The sequence below is a fragment of the Siphateles boraxobius genome, unplaced genomic scaffold (assembly GCF_051911475.1).
Source record: "Siphateles boraxobius isolate OS27281-9 unplaced genomic scaffold, OSU_SipBor_1 293, whole genome shotgun sequence".
Lineage (NCBI taxonomy): Eukaryota > Metazoa > Chordata > Actinopteri > Cypriniformes > Leuciscidae > Siphateles > Siphateles boraxobius.
Window position 1 is genome coordinate 105,001 of NW_027508912.1, and position 17,515 is coordinate 122,515.

General features: G+C 46.8%; 1 protein-coding gene across 1 annotated transcript in view; it reads right to left on the reverse strand.

Moving 5' to 3' along the window:
• Window positions 1-17,515, reverse strand: part of vps13b (vacuolar protein sorting 13 homolog B) — a 220,879-nt gene that overhangs the window by 41,297 nt on the left and 162,067 nt on the right. Inside the window, exons 28-32 of the mRNA XM_077246996.1 lie at window positions 13,468-13,671; window positions 10,857-10,977; window positions 9,969-10,112; window positions 3,190-3,910; window positions 1,378-1,515 (exon numbers count right to left, since the gene is read on the reverse strand). Of these exons, the coding sequence (XP_077103111.1) occupies window positions 1,378-1,515; window positions 3,190-3,910; window positions 9,969-10,112; window positions 10,857-10,977; window positions 13,468-13,671 (1,328 nt within the window). The remainder of the gene's footprint in view (window positions 1-1,377; window positions 1,516-3,189; window positions 3,911-9,968; window positions 10,113-10,856; window positions 10,978-13,467; window positions 13,672-17,515) is intronic.

A 17,515-nucleotide genomic window follows, 5' to 3' on the forward strand; every position in this document is an offset into this window, starting at 1 on the left:
CCGCTCAAACACACACACACACACACACTCTCCCGTCTGAACTCACCTGGTCCGCTCAGACACACACACACACACACACTCTCCCGTCTGAACTCACCTGGTCCGCTCAAACACACACACACACACACTCTCCCGTCTGAACTCACCTGGTCCGCTCAGACACACACACACACACACACACACACACACACTCTCCCGTCTGAACTCACCTGGTCCGCTCAGACACACACACACACACACACTCTCCCGTCTGAACTCACCTGGTCCGCTCAGACACACACACACACACACACACACTCTCCCGTCTGAACTCACCTGGTCCGCTCAAACACACACACACACACACACTCTCCCGTCTGAACTCACCTGGTCCGCTCAGACACACACACACACACACACTCTCCCGTCTGAACTCACCTGGTCCGCTCAGACACACACACACACACACACACACTCTCCCGTCTGAACTCACCTGGTCCGCTCAGACACACACACACACACACACACTCTCCCGTCTGAACTCACCTGGTCCGCTCAGACACACACACACACACACACACACACACACACACACACACTCTCCCGTCTGAACTCACCTGGTCCGCTCAAACACACACACACACACACTCTCCCGTCTGAACTCACCTGGTCCGCTCAGACACACACACACACACACACTCTCCCGTCTGAACTCACCTGGTCCGCTCAGACACACACACACACACACACACACACTCTCCCGTCTGAACTCACCTGGTCCGCTCAGACAAACACACACACACACACACTCTCCCGTCTGAACTCACCTGGTCCGCTCAGACACACACACACACACACACACTCTCCCGTCTGAACTCACCTGGTCCGCTCAGACACACACACACACACACACACACACACACACACACACACTCTCCCGTCTGAACTCACCTGGTCCGCTCAAACACACACACACACACACTCTCCCGTCTGAACTCACCTGGTCCGCTCAGACACACACACACACACACACACTCTCCCGTCTGAACTCACCTGGTCCGCTCAGACACACACACACACACTCTCCCGTCTGAACTCACCTGGTCCGCTCAGACACACACACACACACACACACACACACTCTCTCCCGTCTGAACTCACCTGGTCCGCTCAGACACACACACACACACTCTCCCATCTGTACTCACCTGGTCCGCTCAGACACACACACACACTCTCCCGTCTGAACTCACCTGGTCCGCTCAGAGACACACACACACACACACACACTCTCCCGTCTGTACTCACCTGGTCCGCTCAGACACACACTCTCCCGTCTGAACTCACCTGGTCCGCTCAGAGACACACACACACACACACTCTCCCGTCTGAACTCACCTGGTCCGCTCAGGAAGTCTCTGATGACCACAGACAGGAGTGGAGGAGGGATTCCTGTGCGACCATCAGCTTCTCCTGCCACCGTCTGCAGCCAGAACACACTGTAGTCCAAGGCCTCGGGGAGAGACTTCCCTGCGTCTGAGAGAGAGAGAGAGAGAGAGAGAGAGAGAGATGGAGTGTGTGTGTGAGAGACAGATGGAGAGAGAGAGAGAGAGAGAGAGAGAGAGAGAGAGAGAGAGAGAGAGAGAGAGAGAGAGGGAGATTGAGTGTGTGTGTGAGTGAGAGAAAGAGAGAAAGAGAGAGATGGAGTGTGTGTGTGAGAGACAGATGGAGAGAGAGAGAGAGAGAGGGAGATTGAGTGTGTGTGTGTGTGTGTGTGTGTGTGTGTGTGTGTGTGTGTGTGTGTGTGTGTGTGTGTGTGTAGATTATTGAAATGCTTGCAGAGGTCATAGATCTTCTTCTTAATATATTTTATTCATCTTTGACATTTACTACAGAATTAGTCAATTACAGGCCGATCTCGAATCTACCTTTTCTGTCTTAGCTACGTCGTAGGCTGTGTGTAACGCACGTACCCTGACGTGAACCTCTCCAAAAACTCTGTCTTAACACATTATAGTCCATCACGTCTATTGCGATCTCAAAATTCTGGCCGGATCCAGATCTGATGAAGGACCTGCACCTGGACACACACACACACACACACACACACACACACACACACACACACACACACACACACACACACACACACACACACACACACACACAGGACCTGCGCCTGGAAACGACGACAACGCATCCTGAAGTGTCACTAGTCTCTCCACTGTGAAGGCCTCCTTCCCTTTACCTCTGTACTGATAAAACGTTGTCGAAAGAGTTCTGGTTCATATGGCTACGCGGAAACGATAAATAATTCTGTTATATACATTTTTAAGGCCAGAAAAGTAATTTGTTGAGGTCAATTTGTAAAGAAAGACTACACACCTGTGCACATACATATTCAAACACACATACCTATAGACTAAACACGTAATACACATGTGCACGCCGTCAGCGTTTTCACAGGTTTGCATTTTTAATGCTTGCGCAGAGATAAAGAAAAAAAGAAAATGATCTTTGCAACGGAAATTAATCAATCAATCAATCAATCAAAACTATCAGATGGAGGACCTGCGCCTGGACACGGCCACAACGCATCCCTGAAGTGTCAGCAGAGATTGTGTCCACTAGACTCTCCCTGTGAAGGCCTCATCGACACGACAGCATCGGCACTGATCCTCAACAAACTCATCCCTATTCTGGCGTGACTCCGATATTAAACCAGATGAACTGGATAATATTCCGAATCAATCTGACCTCTGACCTGTAATGTTGCCTGAATCATAATCATACACTGTTGGTTCATTGGCCGGAGGAGAACTGAGACTGAGTCTGAGACTGAGAACTGAGTCTGGTTTCTCCATTCTGCACTGGTGGAGTTTCGGTTCCTTCACTGTCGCCTTTGTCTTTTGGCTGCTTAGTTGGGGACATTTAATATCCAACAATATTATTGATCTCCTGCATCGACACCATTATATGAGAACTGAACTGAGCTGGACGTTGACATCACAGTTTTCTCCAGAGCAGCTATATATATAAATTAACCAAATTAATAACTTTATGAAAAAAATGAAGCATCACTGAACTTACTTAAGCTGGACTGTGACACTATTTTCTTCTGGAAACAAACTGCTTTATAAAAAGCGCTATATAAATAAAGGTGACGAGTGTGTGTGTGAGTGTGTGTTTGTGTGTGTGTGTCTCACTCACCGAGACTCCTGTAGTCGTTGGCGGCCCCCTTGAGCATGAGGTCGAACAGCGAGAGCTCCAGCCGCTGTGTGTGTGTGTGTGTGTGCAGCAGGACGGAGGGCTGGTTGAGCTGCAGGAACAGCAGCGGCTGCAGGCGTGAGTCTCGGGCTCCTCTCCGGCCCGGCTGCCTCACCACCGTCACTCCCAGAGCCTGACGCGCAGACGAGCGGCCCGGAGCCGGAACGCCCAGGAGCCCTGGCCACCCGCCGGCAGCGCTAGCGTTACCGTTAGCGTTCAGCAGGTCGTCGGCCGTCAGCGAGGACAGGCTGCAGTCACGGGTCGTCTCGTCCTCCGGCACGTTAGCCACGAGAGCGTTAGCAGCGGGAGTGTTAGCCGTGGAAGTGTTAGCCGTGGGAATGTTAGCCGTGGGAGTGTTAGCAGCAGGAGGATTAGCTGCGGGAGGGTCAGCCGCGGGCAGCGTCGCATACGTCATCAGAGAGATACGGCCGGCGGTGAGGAATACGTCGAATGGGACGAAGCGGAGGTTCTTGGTGATGCTGGGCTGCTGCGAGGGCCGGGCGAGCCGGTACTGACCCGCGCCGCTCTGACGCTCCATCTGAACCATCCGCAGGCGGGCGCTGTCGCTGCCGAAGCCGCTGTCCTGACCACAGGGGGCGCTGCTGCCACACACACTCTCCACCGAGCCTGAGAACGCAGCGACCTGTGGAGTACGGCCACACACCTGAACACACACACACAGGTGATATCACAATCTGAACTTATTCATCTGCATATGCACAGAATGTGTTAAAGTAACCATGAAATCAATGTTTTTTAATAGAATACTGCTGTATTTATTCTAAATGATTATTTATCATTATTGTGTTAAATTCATGTTCCTGGTAATCTTGAATCAGAATAACTATCTCTTGCAGAATCTCTTCTCTTCTCCTACATTTGTTCTTGTTCCAGAAGCGTATCACTCTGATATAAGGCACAATAAAGAAAAGACCAGCGCAACTTCCATTTCATGATGAATTTGAGAACTAGTCAGAGACCAACTAGCAGTCTTAGTTTTCATATTCAAATTAGGCCAAGCAACATTTTTCTGTTAAAAAAAAATTATGACCAGTTCTAAAGAAAAACTGTAGATGTTCACACTGAACATGTTATTTTATCCAAACATGCACTAGAACGTGTTTTAGGTCTTGTTTCTCGTTCATGACACGCCATTCTAGAAACACAGCACTCAAGTTTTAAAAAACTTTTAAAAAAGTATATTTTTTGCTCTTTTTTGTTTCACTGACCTGCATCTCTTGTTTTTAACTGCAAAAGTGATTTCTGACCTCTAAATTGTAAGAAAAGTCTAAGTAGTTTAATGCAACTGGCCACAGTAATCATAAGCAAACAAACCAACAATTAAAAAATAACAAACAAGCTCAAAATATCTGAGGCACTGCAGTGGGTGGGGCTTCGCTGGATGTATGGCATGTAAATGTGACGTGTTCAGTGACACACACACACACACACACACACACACACACACACACACACACACAGGGTCAGATTCAGTTCAGAAACTACACTGATGCTCATGTGTTCAGAGCTCAGTGCCAGAAAATGTTCTCCTCAAATCTGAGACTCCCTTTGAAGAAAACAAAAGTGTTTAAAGTGAGCGTTTAGAGCGCCGCGGCTTCAGTGTTCGGGGAGGAACGTAGTCGCATTCGCTCAAAGACTCGCATCAAAGCCCAGAGCGCCGAGCTCACAGCGACAGCTCAACCACAGGACCAACACGGGCGGGTCTCAGCGGGTTAGTTCTGCAGCATAACTCACTGAGGAGCACACACACATCACGACTGCAGGAGCACACACACAACAGGACTGCAGGAGCACACACACATCAGGACTGCAGGAGCACACACACATCACGACTGCAGGAGCACACACACATCAGGACTGCAGGAGCACACACACATCAGGACTGCAGGAGCACACACACATCAGGACTGCAGGAGCACACACACATCAGGACTGCAGGAGCAGAGCACACACACATCACGACTGCAGGAGCACACACACATCAGGACTGCAGGAGCACACACACATCAGGACTGCAGGAGCACACACAAATCAGGACTGCAGGAGCACACACACATCAGGACTGCGGGAGCACACACACATCAGGACTGCAGGAGCACACACACATTAGGGACCCTGAAAAACACGCCCCAGTAAAGAAAAATCATCTTTGGATCCGAGACCGATGAGTCACTGGTGCCGGTTCTGCAGGCAAAACCACTGGGAATCCGGCATCATTTACCCAGCATTCATGTTCAATGAGCTGAGAATGAACAAGCCTTCCACATGGTGCACTCCAGGGGTCAGAGGTCAGGGGTCAGGGGTCAGCAGCAGGTAACAGACTACTGACAGAACAAATCAGCTCAACATCATGCAAATGCACGTCAAACTCACAATCATTCCAGCGTGTCGAAGGTTTTTGAAAACTAAATTCATTTCAATCACTGTAAGATATTCATACACCATATTAAAGGACATTATCTCATCATTTACTCGCCCTCATGTCATTCCAAACCTGTGGATCACAGGAGATTATATTTTTAGATTTGAGAGCTGCGTGACATAAACTTGGGTTTGTTATCAGTGTTACACTGGACCTTAATGGCCTGTAAAAGTGCAGCGTGTACATTCTGCTGAACATCTACTTTTGTCTTCCACAGAAGAAAGAGTTTAAAGGCGCTTCACCAACAGCATGTGACCTCGGTGAGGTGGGCCTCACACACACACACATGAGGTCATGACGTCCCTCGGGCCTCAAACACACGCGTCTCGTGAGGTCATAACGTCCCTCTCGGCCCCGGTGAGGCTTGCTTTGGTTACTGCGAGGACAAACAGCCTGTGAGGAGCTCAGGGTGAGCGAGAGGTGAAGAGGAGACGTGCTCCAGGTGTCTCTCTGAGACCGCAGTCCAGCGCTAGAGTTAATCCCCGTCCACTGAGGCATAGAGCCGCTGGCAGACACTGTTTACAGCGAGACCGACCGGACGAGGGACCAGCCCAACTCATTTCATCTGCAGCTCGCTCGAAAACCACACAACAAAACACTGCGTTACCAGTGAAACACATTCCCATCGGCACCAGCGGCCGCCAGAACGAGGACACAACGACCATCAGGCCTTTCTGAGCCTCTTCTGTGCATGCAAACAAATCAAAAAAGACAAATGAAATCAAATAAGAAAAGAATATAACAAATACATTTTCATGACTTAACGTCAGACCTAAAACACTAAAAATAAAATAAAAAATAAACCACCAAATAAACTCAAACTAGAAAAAAACAGCTAAACTAAAACTAACAAAGATGGAGGGAATGTTAATGAAAACTAGACTGACAAGATACATTCATTGGGAATAGATGTCATGAGCTTAGCGTTAAAATAAAATAAAGATGATTACATTTTAAAAGTATAAAATAAAATAGAATTATTTATTTTTAAATGGGGAAAAACTAAATAAAAAAAATAATAAAAAAAATAAAATAATTGCAAATATAAAATAAATATAAAATAAAATATGCAAATAAAAATAACTAAAATATACAATATAGAAATAAAATAAAATAAAAATGTATAAATACACAAAGTATAGTACTCTCCTTGGTAGCTGAAAGCATAATCAAATTAGCCAAAATATTTAAAAATCAAACAAGTGGGCGTTTCCTGAAATCATCCGTCTGAAGGTCTTCATCCGGTGGAGATCCGTGTGCAGCTGAACTCGCTCCTCTCACCTGTTATTCTAAACCTGTGGTACTGCTTATACAGGTGGAGGCCGTGTTTTCTCTCCTCGACCCGGCCTGAGTTAACATGCGTTCCCCGTTTGCCCTCGGGCACCTGAGCTGAAACCAGAGCCGCGGGTCAGACGGCCCAACTTTCAGCCGGATTTTGTTTCTCTTCAATGTAATTCTGCGCCTGATGATTTTATCTGGGGTTTCACGCCAATTTTGCCAAAGCGTTATGAGCAAACGCCTCAGCTGCTACTGATCTCAAACAGATCCGGTTTCTGAAGTGGATCGGGGAATGTGCCACGCCACTGGATTCAGGTGAACTGTTTTGACTGGCTGTCAATTATCAGTTGATTCTGGTACGAGGGTCAGCGAGCGCCGGGAGAAAAGAGAACGATCGGGTTTCATAACACAGACTGGAAGGCTAAAAACACCAACCCTGAGAGCGCACAAATATTTGAGATTAGCCGCAGAGAAACTCTGACTCCGCAGATGATTAGCAGCCAAACGCAGGCGAGAGAAAGAAAACACACGTGACCTTCCCGGCTCGTGTAAGCGAGAGGGGTCAGAGGTCAGAGCCGCGTAACGTCTGACCCCTGGAGAACACCAGCCTGAGCATCAGCAGTTCCACGACCTCGGATGAACCCATGCGGAATCAGGAAGTTTCTGCATTACACGAGTAACACGACTGCCGGATCAGAACAGAACTCGCCTGTGATCCACATCAGGAGCAGAGCGAGGGATCAGGTGTGTGTCGTCTTCATCAGGTGTGTGTGTCATTTTCATCAGGTGTGTGTGTCATCTTCATCAGGTGTGTTTTGTCTTCCTCAGGTGTGTGTGTCATCTTCATCAGGTGTGTTTCGTTTTCATCAGGTGTGTGTCATCTTCCTCAGGTGTGTGTGTCGTCTTCATTAGGTGTGTGTAGACTTCCTCAGGTGTGTTTTGTCTTCCTCAGGTGTGGGTCATCTTCATCAGGTGTGTGTCATCTTCCTCAGGTGTGTGTGTCGTCTTCATCAGGTGTGTGTCATCTTCATCAGGTGTGTGTCGTCTTCATCAGGTGTGTTTCGTCTTTATCAGGTGTGTGTCATCTTCATCAGGTGTGTGTAGTCTTCATCAGGTGTGTGTAGTCTTCATCAGGTGTGTGTCGTCTTCATCAGGTGTGTTTCGTCTTTATCAGGTGTGTGTCATCTTCATCAGGTGTGTGTAGTCTTCATCAGGTGTGTGTAGTCTTCATCAGGTGTGTGTCGTCTTCATCAGGTGTGTGTTGTCTTCCTCAGGTGTGTTTCATCTTCCTCAGGTGTGTCGTCTTCCTCAGGTGTGTGTCGTCTTCCTCAGGTGTGTGTCGTCTTCATCAGGTGTGTGTCGTCTTCATCAGGTGTGTGTCGTCTTCATCAGGTGTGTGTCGTCTTCATCAGGTGTGTGTAGTCTTCATCAGGTGTGTGTTGTCTTCATCAGGTGTGTGTTGTCTTCATCAGGTGTTTGTCATCTTCATCAGGTGTGTGTTGTATTCATCAGGTGTGTTTTGTCTTCCTCAGGTGTGTTTAGTCTTCCTCAGGTGTGCGTAGTCTTTCTCAGGTGTGCGTTGTCTTCATCAGGTGTGTGTCGTCTTCATCAGGTGTGTGTCGTCTTCATCAGGTGTGTGTCGTCTTCATCAGGTGGGTGTCGTCTTCATCAGGTGTGTGTCATCTTCATCAGGTGTGTGTCATCGTCATCAGGTGTGTGTCGTCTTCCTCAGGTGTGTGTCGTCTTCATCAGATGTGTTTCGTCTTCATCAGGTGTGTGTCATCTTCATCAGGTGTGTGTCGTCTTCATCAGGTGTGTGTCGTCTTTCCTCAGGTGTGTGTCGTCTTCATCAGGTGTGTTTCATCTTTATCAGGTGTGTGTAGTCTTCATCAGGTGTGTGTTGTCTTCCTCAGGTGTGTGTCATCATCATCAGGTGTGTGTCGTCTTCATTAGGTGTGTTTCGTCTTCATCAGGTGTGTGTAGTCTTCATCAGGTGTGTGTTGTCTTCCTTAGGTGAGTTTCGTCTTCCTCAGGTGTGTGTGTCATCTTCCTCAGGTGTGTGTCGTCTTCCTCAGGTGTGTGTCTTTTATTAACACAGATGTGTTTTATTCAGGCTCTTAGCCAGACTCTCTTCAGACACACGACAGGGACTCTGTCGCTCTGAACACTGAGAGAACGGAGTATGTGGCCACTGGAGGGCGCTCTGACGTGGATTAAACACACACACACATAGACACACACACACAAGGCTGTTAAACATCATGTCCTGAACCCAGGTGAACTCTGGGTAATGACGCTCTGGATCTGTAGGGAGGCAGAGATGATTCAGCCCAACATCACTCCCACAATCAGATCCAGATGCATCTCACCTCCATACACACCCGAGAAACATTCGACACGAGAAACCAGACGACGCGTGTTTCCCAGACGCTACACCAATGTGTGTGTCGCTCTATCAGCGTTCAGTGTGTGTTTATGTGATGAGCGAGTGTTGTTTATTCAGCAGGATGTGTGTGTGTTTGAGCGCTAGCATGTCAACGGCACTCCGAGATCAGATGCTCTTAGCTGCACATCAGGCAGAGAGAGAGACAGAGAGATCGATACAGAGAGAGAGAGAGAGAGAGAGAGAGAGAGAGAGAGAGAGATACAGAGAGAGAGAGAGAGAGAGAGAGAGAGAGAAAGAGCGAGAGAGAGAGAAACAGACACACACACACGCACACGACCTCCATCCTCACACAAGCCGCTGCCGTAAATATTTTTACATGCCGTTCCATTAGAGTGTGTGAGAGAGGCTTTTATTGAGGCGCCGAGTCTCACTCCTCTGTAAACACTAGAGCATGATGGGAAGAGGAGAGACCAGACATACATCAGTACCTCAAGACACTCACTCACACTAGACAGACAGAAAAACCTGTGTGACTGTGTGTGTGTGAGTGAGTGTGTGTGTGTGTGTGTGTGTGTGCGTGTGTGTGTGTGTGTGCGTGCGTGTGCGTTCCCATACGTCTACAGTGGTCGGGTTGCAGGTTGTCTGCCCCACGTTGGCCTGCAGGAGCTGCTGCAGTAACTGAACCTGAGACGCGCTGAGAAACAGATCCAGACTGGATGTGATGTTCATCTCCAGACTGTGGCCACACACCACCACCTCCTGCAGAGAGAGAGAGAGAGAGAGAGAGAGAGAGAGAGAGGGGGGAGGGGGGAGAGAGGGGGAGGGGGGGAGGGGAGGAATCAATGATGAATCTTCATCAAATATGAGACAAACTTAGATTCAGGAGTGAAGCAGCTCTACAGAAGAAGAGAGAGTCATTATTCAGATCAAGTTCTGTTCTCATCTGATAGTGTCAGTGCAGTCAGATCAATAATATCACTGAATATGAAGGCTATGATAATTGTAAAGCGGCTAACGCTAACCATAACACTAAACCTGACATGCGTAAGTCTTCCTGCATGAATTAAACAGGCATCTGATGTCTGCTAACAAACTTAAAGCTTTTAAAGCTGCAGACACTGAATAATTGTCCTGATGCTCATCCGCTTCTCTTTCCAGGTTTGATTAAAGTGAATTCAGTGGCTGTTTGTTTAGTGTTTTTCAGTATTTAAGGTCAAATATGGAACTTCACTGAAGCAAACAAACACACGGCCGAAGCATTACTGTGCAAAAGCCGAAAAACTTTTTGTCTTGCTTGAGCAGCAGCTCAAACATTCCCAAAACACTCCTGCAGCTTCCTGGACACACACACACACACACATTTCCATCTGATGGAGGACAGAGCGAAGTGTGTGTTTGTGCATCACTGGATCATCCCACACACACACAGACACATACACACTCAAAACACACTGTCACTCAAACACACTCACACCAGTGACAAACTCACACACACACACGTACCTCCGCTGGGCCGTGATCCACAGGCTTCCGGTAAATTACAGCTGGAGCTGCTGTGATTCGCACTGAGAAATCCGTGATGATCGGCGACAGGATCACTCGCTTCTCCTGCTGCCGGCGGATACTGCAAACACACACACACATATTCAGTGTCTCTATAATCGCCTGCGAGTCTCACAGCACTGAACCTTCATCAAACCTTCAAAAACATCTCATAAACAAACTCAAAGGAGGATGTATTACAAACTCGAAACATGAATCAACATCATTAATGTTTTTTTATCAGAGAACACACTCAACCCACACATTAAACATACTTCTGTTGTTTCTATAAGCAGCTAGTTATTAATATTGTAACCCTGACAGAAAACTTTCTGTATTTTTACAATTATAAAAACTATTTACTTTATTTTTATGATTTTTACATCACCAAAAGGTTTAGCTCACTTCTGGGTACAAATTTGGTACAAACACACACACACACACACACACACACACACACACACACACACACACACACACACACACACACACACACACACACACACACACACACACACACACACACACACACACACACACACACAAACACAAACACACACACACACACACACACACACACACACACACACAATCAAGGCTCCCACGCTCCAGCTCCCACACATGAACTCTGATCAGATCTCTGAGAACATTTGTGGGCAGTAAAAAAAACATGCGGCGCTTTATAAGGTGCCACATCTGCTACTATTAAAACAATCAAACAGCGAAGCCTCTAATATTTATGGTGGTCAGTGGATTAGACGCAGGGAACTCTAGGATTACTGCCGGCACACGATTGGAGCGTTTCTGCTGAAGAGTCGAGAAAGGATCCTGTTACCTGAACAGGTGCCAGAGAGATCACATGACCTGTGCTGAAAACCACCCGTCCAAGACTAACGCTGATGACTAGTAGACATATTCTACTTCCTATCAGGAGATCATGTAATCTTTCGGCTGCTGTACAAGAATACCTAGAATTTCAAAATCAACTGCTGGCGGTAGATCCTTTTCCCATTTAACACCAAAACTCTGGAACAATCTTCCTAACATTGTTCGAGAAGCAGACACACTCTGTCAGTTTAAATCTAGAATAAAAACATTTCTCTTTAACCTGGTATACACATAGAACATTATACATTTCTATTATTCAAACCAGTTAAATGATTGTTAGGCTGCATAGATTAGGTCAGCCGGAACCGGGAACACTTCCTATAACACCTGATGTACTCGCTACATGGCAGTGTAGAATGGCAGTCACCACCAGATGGAGGACCTGTGCCTAGACACAACCACAACTTATGATGTAGTAAGCCGGATCCGGGCCGGATCCAGATCAGATGGTGGACCTGCGCCTAGACACAACCACAACTCGTGTTGTGGTTGTGTCTAGTCGCAGGTCCTCCATCTGATCTGAATCCGGCCCGGATCAGGCTTTCTACATCATGAGTTGTGGTTGTGTCTAGGCGCAGGTCCACCATCTGATCTGGATCCGGCCCGGATCCGGCTTACTACATCATGAGTTGTGGTTGTGTCTAGGCGCAGGGCCACCATCTGATCTGAATCCGGCCCGGATCAGGCTTTCTACATCATGAGTTGTGGTTGTGTCTAGGCGCAGGTCCACCATCTGATCTGGATCCGGCCCGGATCCGGCTTACTACATCATATGATGTAGTAAGCCGGGTCCGGGCCGTAATCAGATCAGATCAGATGGTGGACCTGCGCCTAGACACGACCACAACTCATGATTTAGTGAGCCGGATCCGGGCCGTATCCAGATCAGATGATGGATCTGCGCCTAGACACAACCACAACTCATGATGTAGTAAGCCGGATCCGGGCTGGATCCAGATCAGATGGTGGACCTGCGCCTAGACACAACCACAACTCATGATGTAGAAAGCCGGATCCGGGCCGGATCCAGATCAGATGGAGGACCTGCGCCTAGACACAACCACAACACATGATATAGTAAGCCGGGTCCGGGCCGTATTCAGATCAGATCAGATGGTGGACCTGCGCCTAGACACAACCACAACTCATGATGTAGTAAGCCGGATCCGGGCCGGATCCAGATCAGATGGTGGACCTGCGCCTAGACACAACCACAACTCATGATGTAGAAAGCCGGATCCGGGCCGGATCCAGATCAGATGGTGGACCTGCGCCTAGACACAACCACAACACATGATATAGTAAGCCGGGTCCGGGCCGTATTCAGATCAGATCAGATGGTGGACCTGCGCCTAGACACGACCACAACTCATGATGTAGTGAGCCGGATCCGGCCCGTATCCAGATCAGATGATGGAGGACCTGCACCTAGACATGACCACAATGCATGATGTAGTCAGACAGATTTTGTCTGAGGGGAATTGATTGGATGGGTGGATGGTTGTGGTTTGCTATTGGTGGATCTCCTGGGAGTGACAGGTTGCCCGACCTCGCGCCAGTAAACACGTCTCAATGTGTCTCTTCATCTGTATGAGCTCATCGTCCTGAACCTTCATCAGCTGCGGTCGCCCTTAACACCCCGTCAGAATCTACCCAGAGTTCAGCACTCTGTTATGTGGCTCACCTGCTGGCCATGTTCCACTCCAGTGCGGGATTCTGGGAGCTGCGCTCAGCGTCTGCAGGAGAGCCGCCATTCGGTCCCTCGCGCTCCGGCTGCAGGTCGTCCCAGTGAGCCGTGCCCATGTTGATGCACTGGAGGTCAATCTGATACTGACGGTCCTCGACCTCTGAACCCGGGTCACGCAGCACGCCCAGATTCAACGCCCGCCTGAGAGAGAAACCAAGAGACAGAGTTCAGTTGTTACATGATTTCTGTATTATAATCTTTTATTTATTATTATAATTCTTTCTTTCTTTTATTTTTTTGCTATATATTTATTTTTTGCTGTATCTAGCCATGTGTATATATAATATTGTCTTTTTTTATTTAGTTTAATTATTATTTTCTCTACATAGGCTTTACTCTATATTGTTTTAATGCTTAGGCAATAAAAAATGAATGTTTTTGTCATGCCAATAAAGCTTTCTGAATTGAATTGAGAGAGAGTTGAGAGTGTGAGGTGTGATCAATGCTGCAGCAGCACACGCACACACACACACACACACACACACACACACACACACACACACACACACACACACACACACACACACACACACACACACACACACACACACACACACAAACACTCTCTCACATGCACACACAGATCTGTGTAATATAGTAGCTATAGTAGCTGTGTGTGTGTGCATGTGTGAGTGCGCCTGTGTAAGTGAGTGCGCATGTGTGTGCATGTGTGTGAGAGTATGTGTGTGTGTGTGTGTGACATCAGCAGTGATGTGATGTGTTTATTTGCTCTGGCCCGCTGCGCTGCTGCTTTAAACACGGCCTGCGTTCCTAAACGCCTCCAGATGTGCGCTCGAGGAGATCTGATGTTTCTCACCAGTGTTCATAAACATCTTCTCTGAAAGACTCCATCAACACGCATCACTCAGCCGTTTCTATGGCGACAGAGATCGATCACATTCACAGCGACACATGGCAGGACGACACACTACACACATCAGGACATGTATGCTTCATTAGTGTGTATAAAGTGTGCTATGATATTATCTTGTAAAAAGTGATAGTTGACCAAGAAATCATCATTCTGTCATTTACTCTCCATCATGTCGTACAAGACTTTCTTTCTTCTGATATTTTGAAAAATGTTGGGAACTGAACAACATTGGACCCCATCGACTTTCATCAAAATATCTTCTTTTGTGTTTTGCAGAAAGTTTGAACGATATAAGGGGGAGTGAATGATGACAGAATGAGGATTTTCGGATTTTCGGCTGAACTTTATCTGTCTTTATGCTAAATATAGTGTGTTATAGTTTCTCATGTGAGCGTGTGTGTTTGTCTCTCAAGCTCCTGAGGAGATTCTCACACCACCTGACTAACGTCTGGTGACATCATGACTCACGCAGCCTGTGGTTGCCTCTGAACCGAGAACTCTGGGTAACAGCACAGCAGAGATTTACTGCCACACTCAAATTCTCAATTACATTTAATTTAAGCTAAATGAGAGTAATTAGTGGCGAGAGCACCAGCGGAGAGACGGTACCGTGGTGTTGAGTGCGGATCCGCTCCGCAGGACACGCTGGAAATGACAGGCTGTGATGATGGTGATGGTGAAGCTGGAAGCAGGTTCTCACACTCATGTTCTCAGCCCTTCCTGCAGGCCAAACACACGCCTGTTCTCCATTAGACTGATAAGAGTTTAATATCCTCAAACACACACATCATCATCGTCACGCAGAGCCTCCTCTGCCCTCCTGAGAGCCGTAACTCGCCGCATGTCGACAGCAGGACGAGCGAGCTGAGAGAGAGAGCTGTGGGAACGACCCGCCGCCGCTACAATCTCACTGGGTTTCAACTCGCATTTCAACATCTTAATTGCTCAGGTCATTTATCTACCACCGAGTTTATATGACACAAACAGCCTGTAACACACGACGAAACCAGCCATGTGCTCAACAGAGAAAGTCAAGGCACCTTCATTTATATAGAGCTTTTAACAATATAGATTGTTTCAAAGCAGCTTTACAGTGATAAAAGGAGATTACAGTAACAGAGATTGTTTAGGCTTTACAGCAGCTCTAGAATAAAGTTATTGTCCAGCTAAAGTTAGTTTTGATTGATTCACTTCGTCGCAACGATCATTAGTTATTAACTTAGGGGCCGCTAACACGACACCGTTCTAACAGAAAACCCTTATGGCAATCTGGCCGCTCATTCGCACAGAACAGTGCCCGGTGGCTTGATAACACAAACCATGAAATAGGTTCCAAGGTACAAGACTTGAAAAATACAGAATTTTAGCCACATGATCAGGAATTATCCCGACAACGTTTTATCTGTACAGAGGTAAAGGGAAGGAGGCCTTCACAAGGGAGAGACTAGTGACACTTCAGGGCTGCGTTGTCGTCGTGCGGCTCAGGTGCTTTCTTCAGATTCAGATACGGTCTGAATCCGGCAGAAAGAGAGAAAGAGAGACAGAGAAAGAGACAGACAAGCAGGGAGTCAGACAGGCAGTGAGTCAGATAGGAAAGGAGTGAGACATGCAGAGAGAGTGAGACAAAATTCCATGAGAGATGGTCACACTTGAGATGAGGTCCAGATAAATAGCAAGAAAAATAAGATTTATTTGCCAACAAAGCTAAAGAAAATAGAGGATTCAACATACAACAACATCTAAACAAAGATTTTTTGAATCTGGACAGTTTTTTTTTTTTAAACTGTCACACCTGAATCTGAAGAAAAGTTCAAGAGAAGCTGATCACAGGATAACCCTCAGCAGAAGAGGATATACATGTTGGAAAGGATAACATCAAGCAACAAACAACAACTACTACAAGAAAAGTAACAGGAAAAGAGAGTTAAAGATATTTTAAATAGACAGTGCTATTTATCTCTCTTTTGACTTTTGCCTAATTTCTGTTAGAAAGAACAGCACAGAAAAACATTTTTGGACATTTTGGACAACTGGAATTTTAAAGAGACCAGTGAAAATCATTTTTTTTCCCATTTTTGGCTTGTTTGCTAATTTTTGCCAATTTGGTATCTTCGCTGAGAGGTGAGGGACAAAACAAATCAAACAGTGGCAGTTATTTCAGTTGGTTGTTGATATTCTAAATCAATGATGGCCGGTGCATCATCTTGGCCCCGCCCCTTCATCTACCCTCAGAAGAGCTCTGAGCACTCCAGGCAGATGCTCAGACACAAGCAGATGAAGGAGAGCCCTGACACACTGTTCGCTGAACTACAGGACCACAGTGCCATGAACAACCTGCTCTTTTACACCGAACACAGCCCTTTGTGGCACAATGCCTTCTGTCAACATCTCACCTTCACCAAGAAAAGAGGCATTTGTAAAGGCAGACAGATCTTAGCATTTGAAGATGCTGAAAAAAATGATGAAACAAGATTTCAAAACTTATCTCAAAATGGGACTGTCATGATCCAGGGATCAGAGTCTGATCTCAAGGTCTTCATCAAGGATTTTGAACTAATAAAAACACTGGCACTGTCTTTTACATTTACATTTATTCATTTAGCTGACGCTTTTATCCAAAGCGACTTACAATTGCTATATATGTCAGAGGTCGCACGCCTCTGGAGCAATTAGGGGTTAAGTGTCTTGCCCAGGGACACATTGGTGTCTCACAGTGGATTCAAACCCGGGTCTCTCACACCAAAGGCATGTGTCTTATCCACTGCGCCATCACCACACCTGTCTGATGAAGCGGACAAGAATATGAACATTGATGCCTCCCCTGGAAAATCAGTCCAGAAGAAGACAGTGACTTCAGCAACTGCGATCCCATCTCCAATGTCAAGAATGAAAGACAATTTTTCACTTCTGGAAGTAGAAGTAGTGGAGATAAAAGAGTTAATACTGTCCCACCTGAAAGACATCAACATGGAACAAGCGACAATCGACATAAAGAACTTAAAACAAGAAGTTGAATATCTGCAGAGACACAGAGAAGAAATGTCAACAGAACTTCAACAAACTAACGAAAAACTGAGGGAAGTAAAATCCACTTTAGGAAGACAACTAACA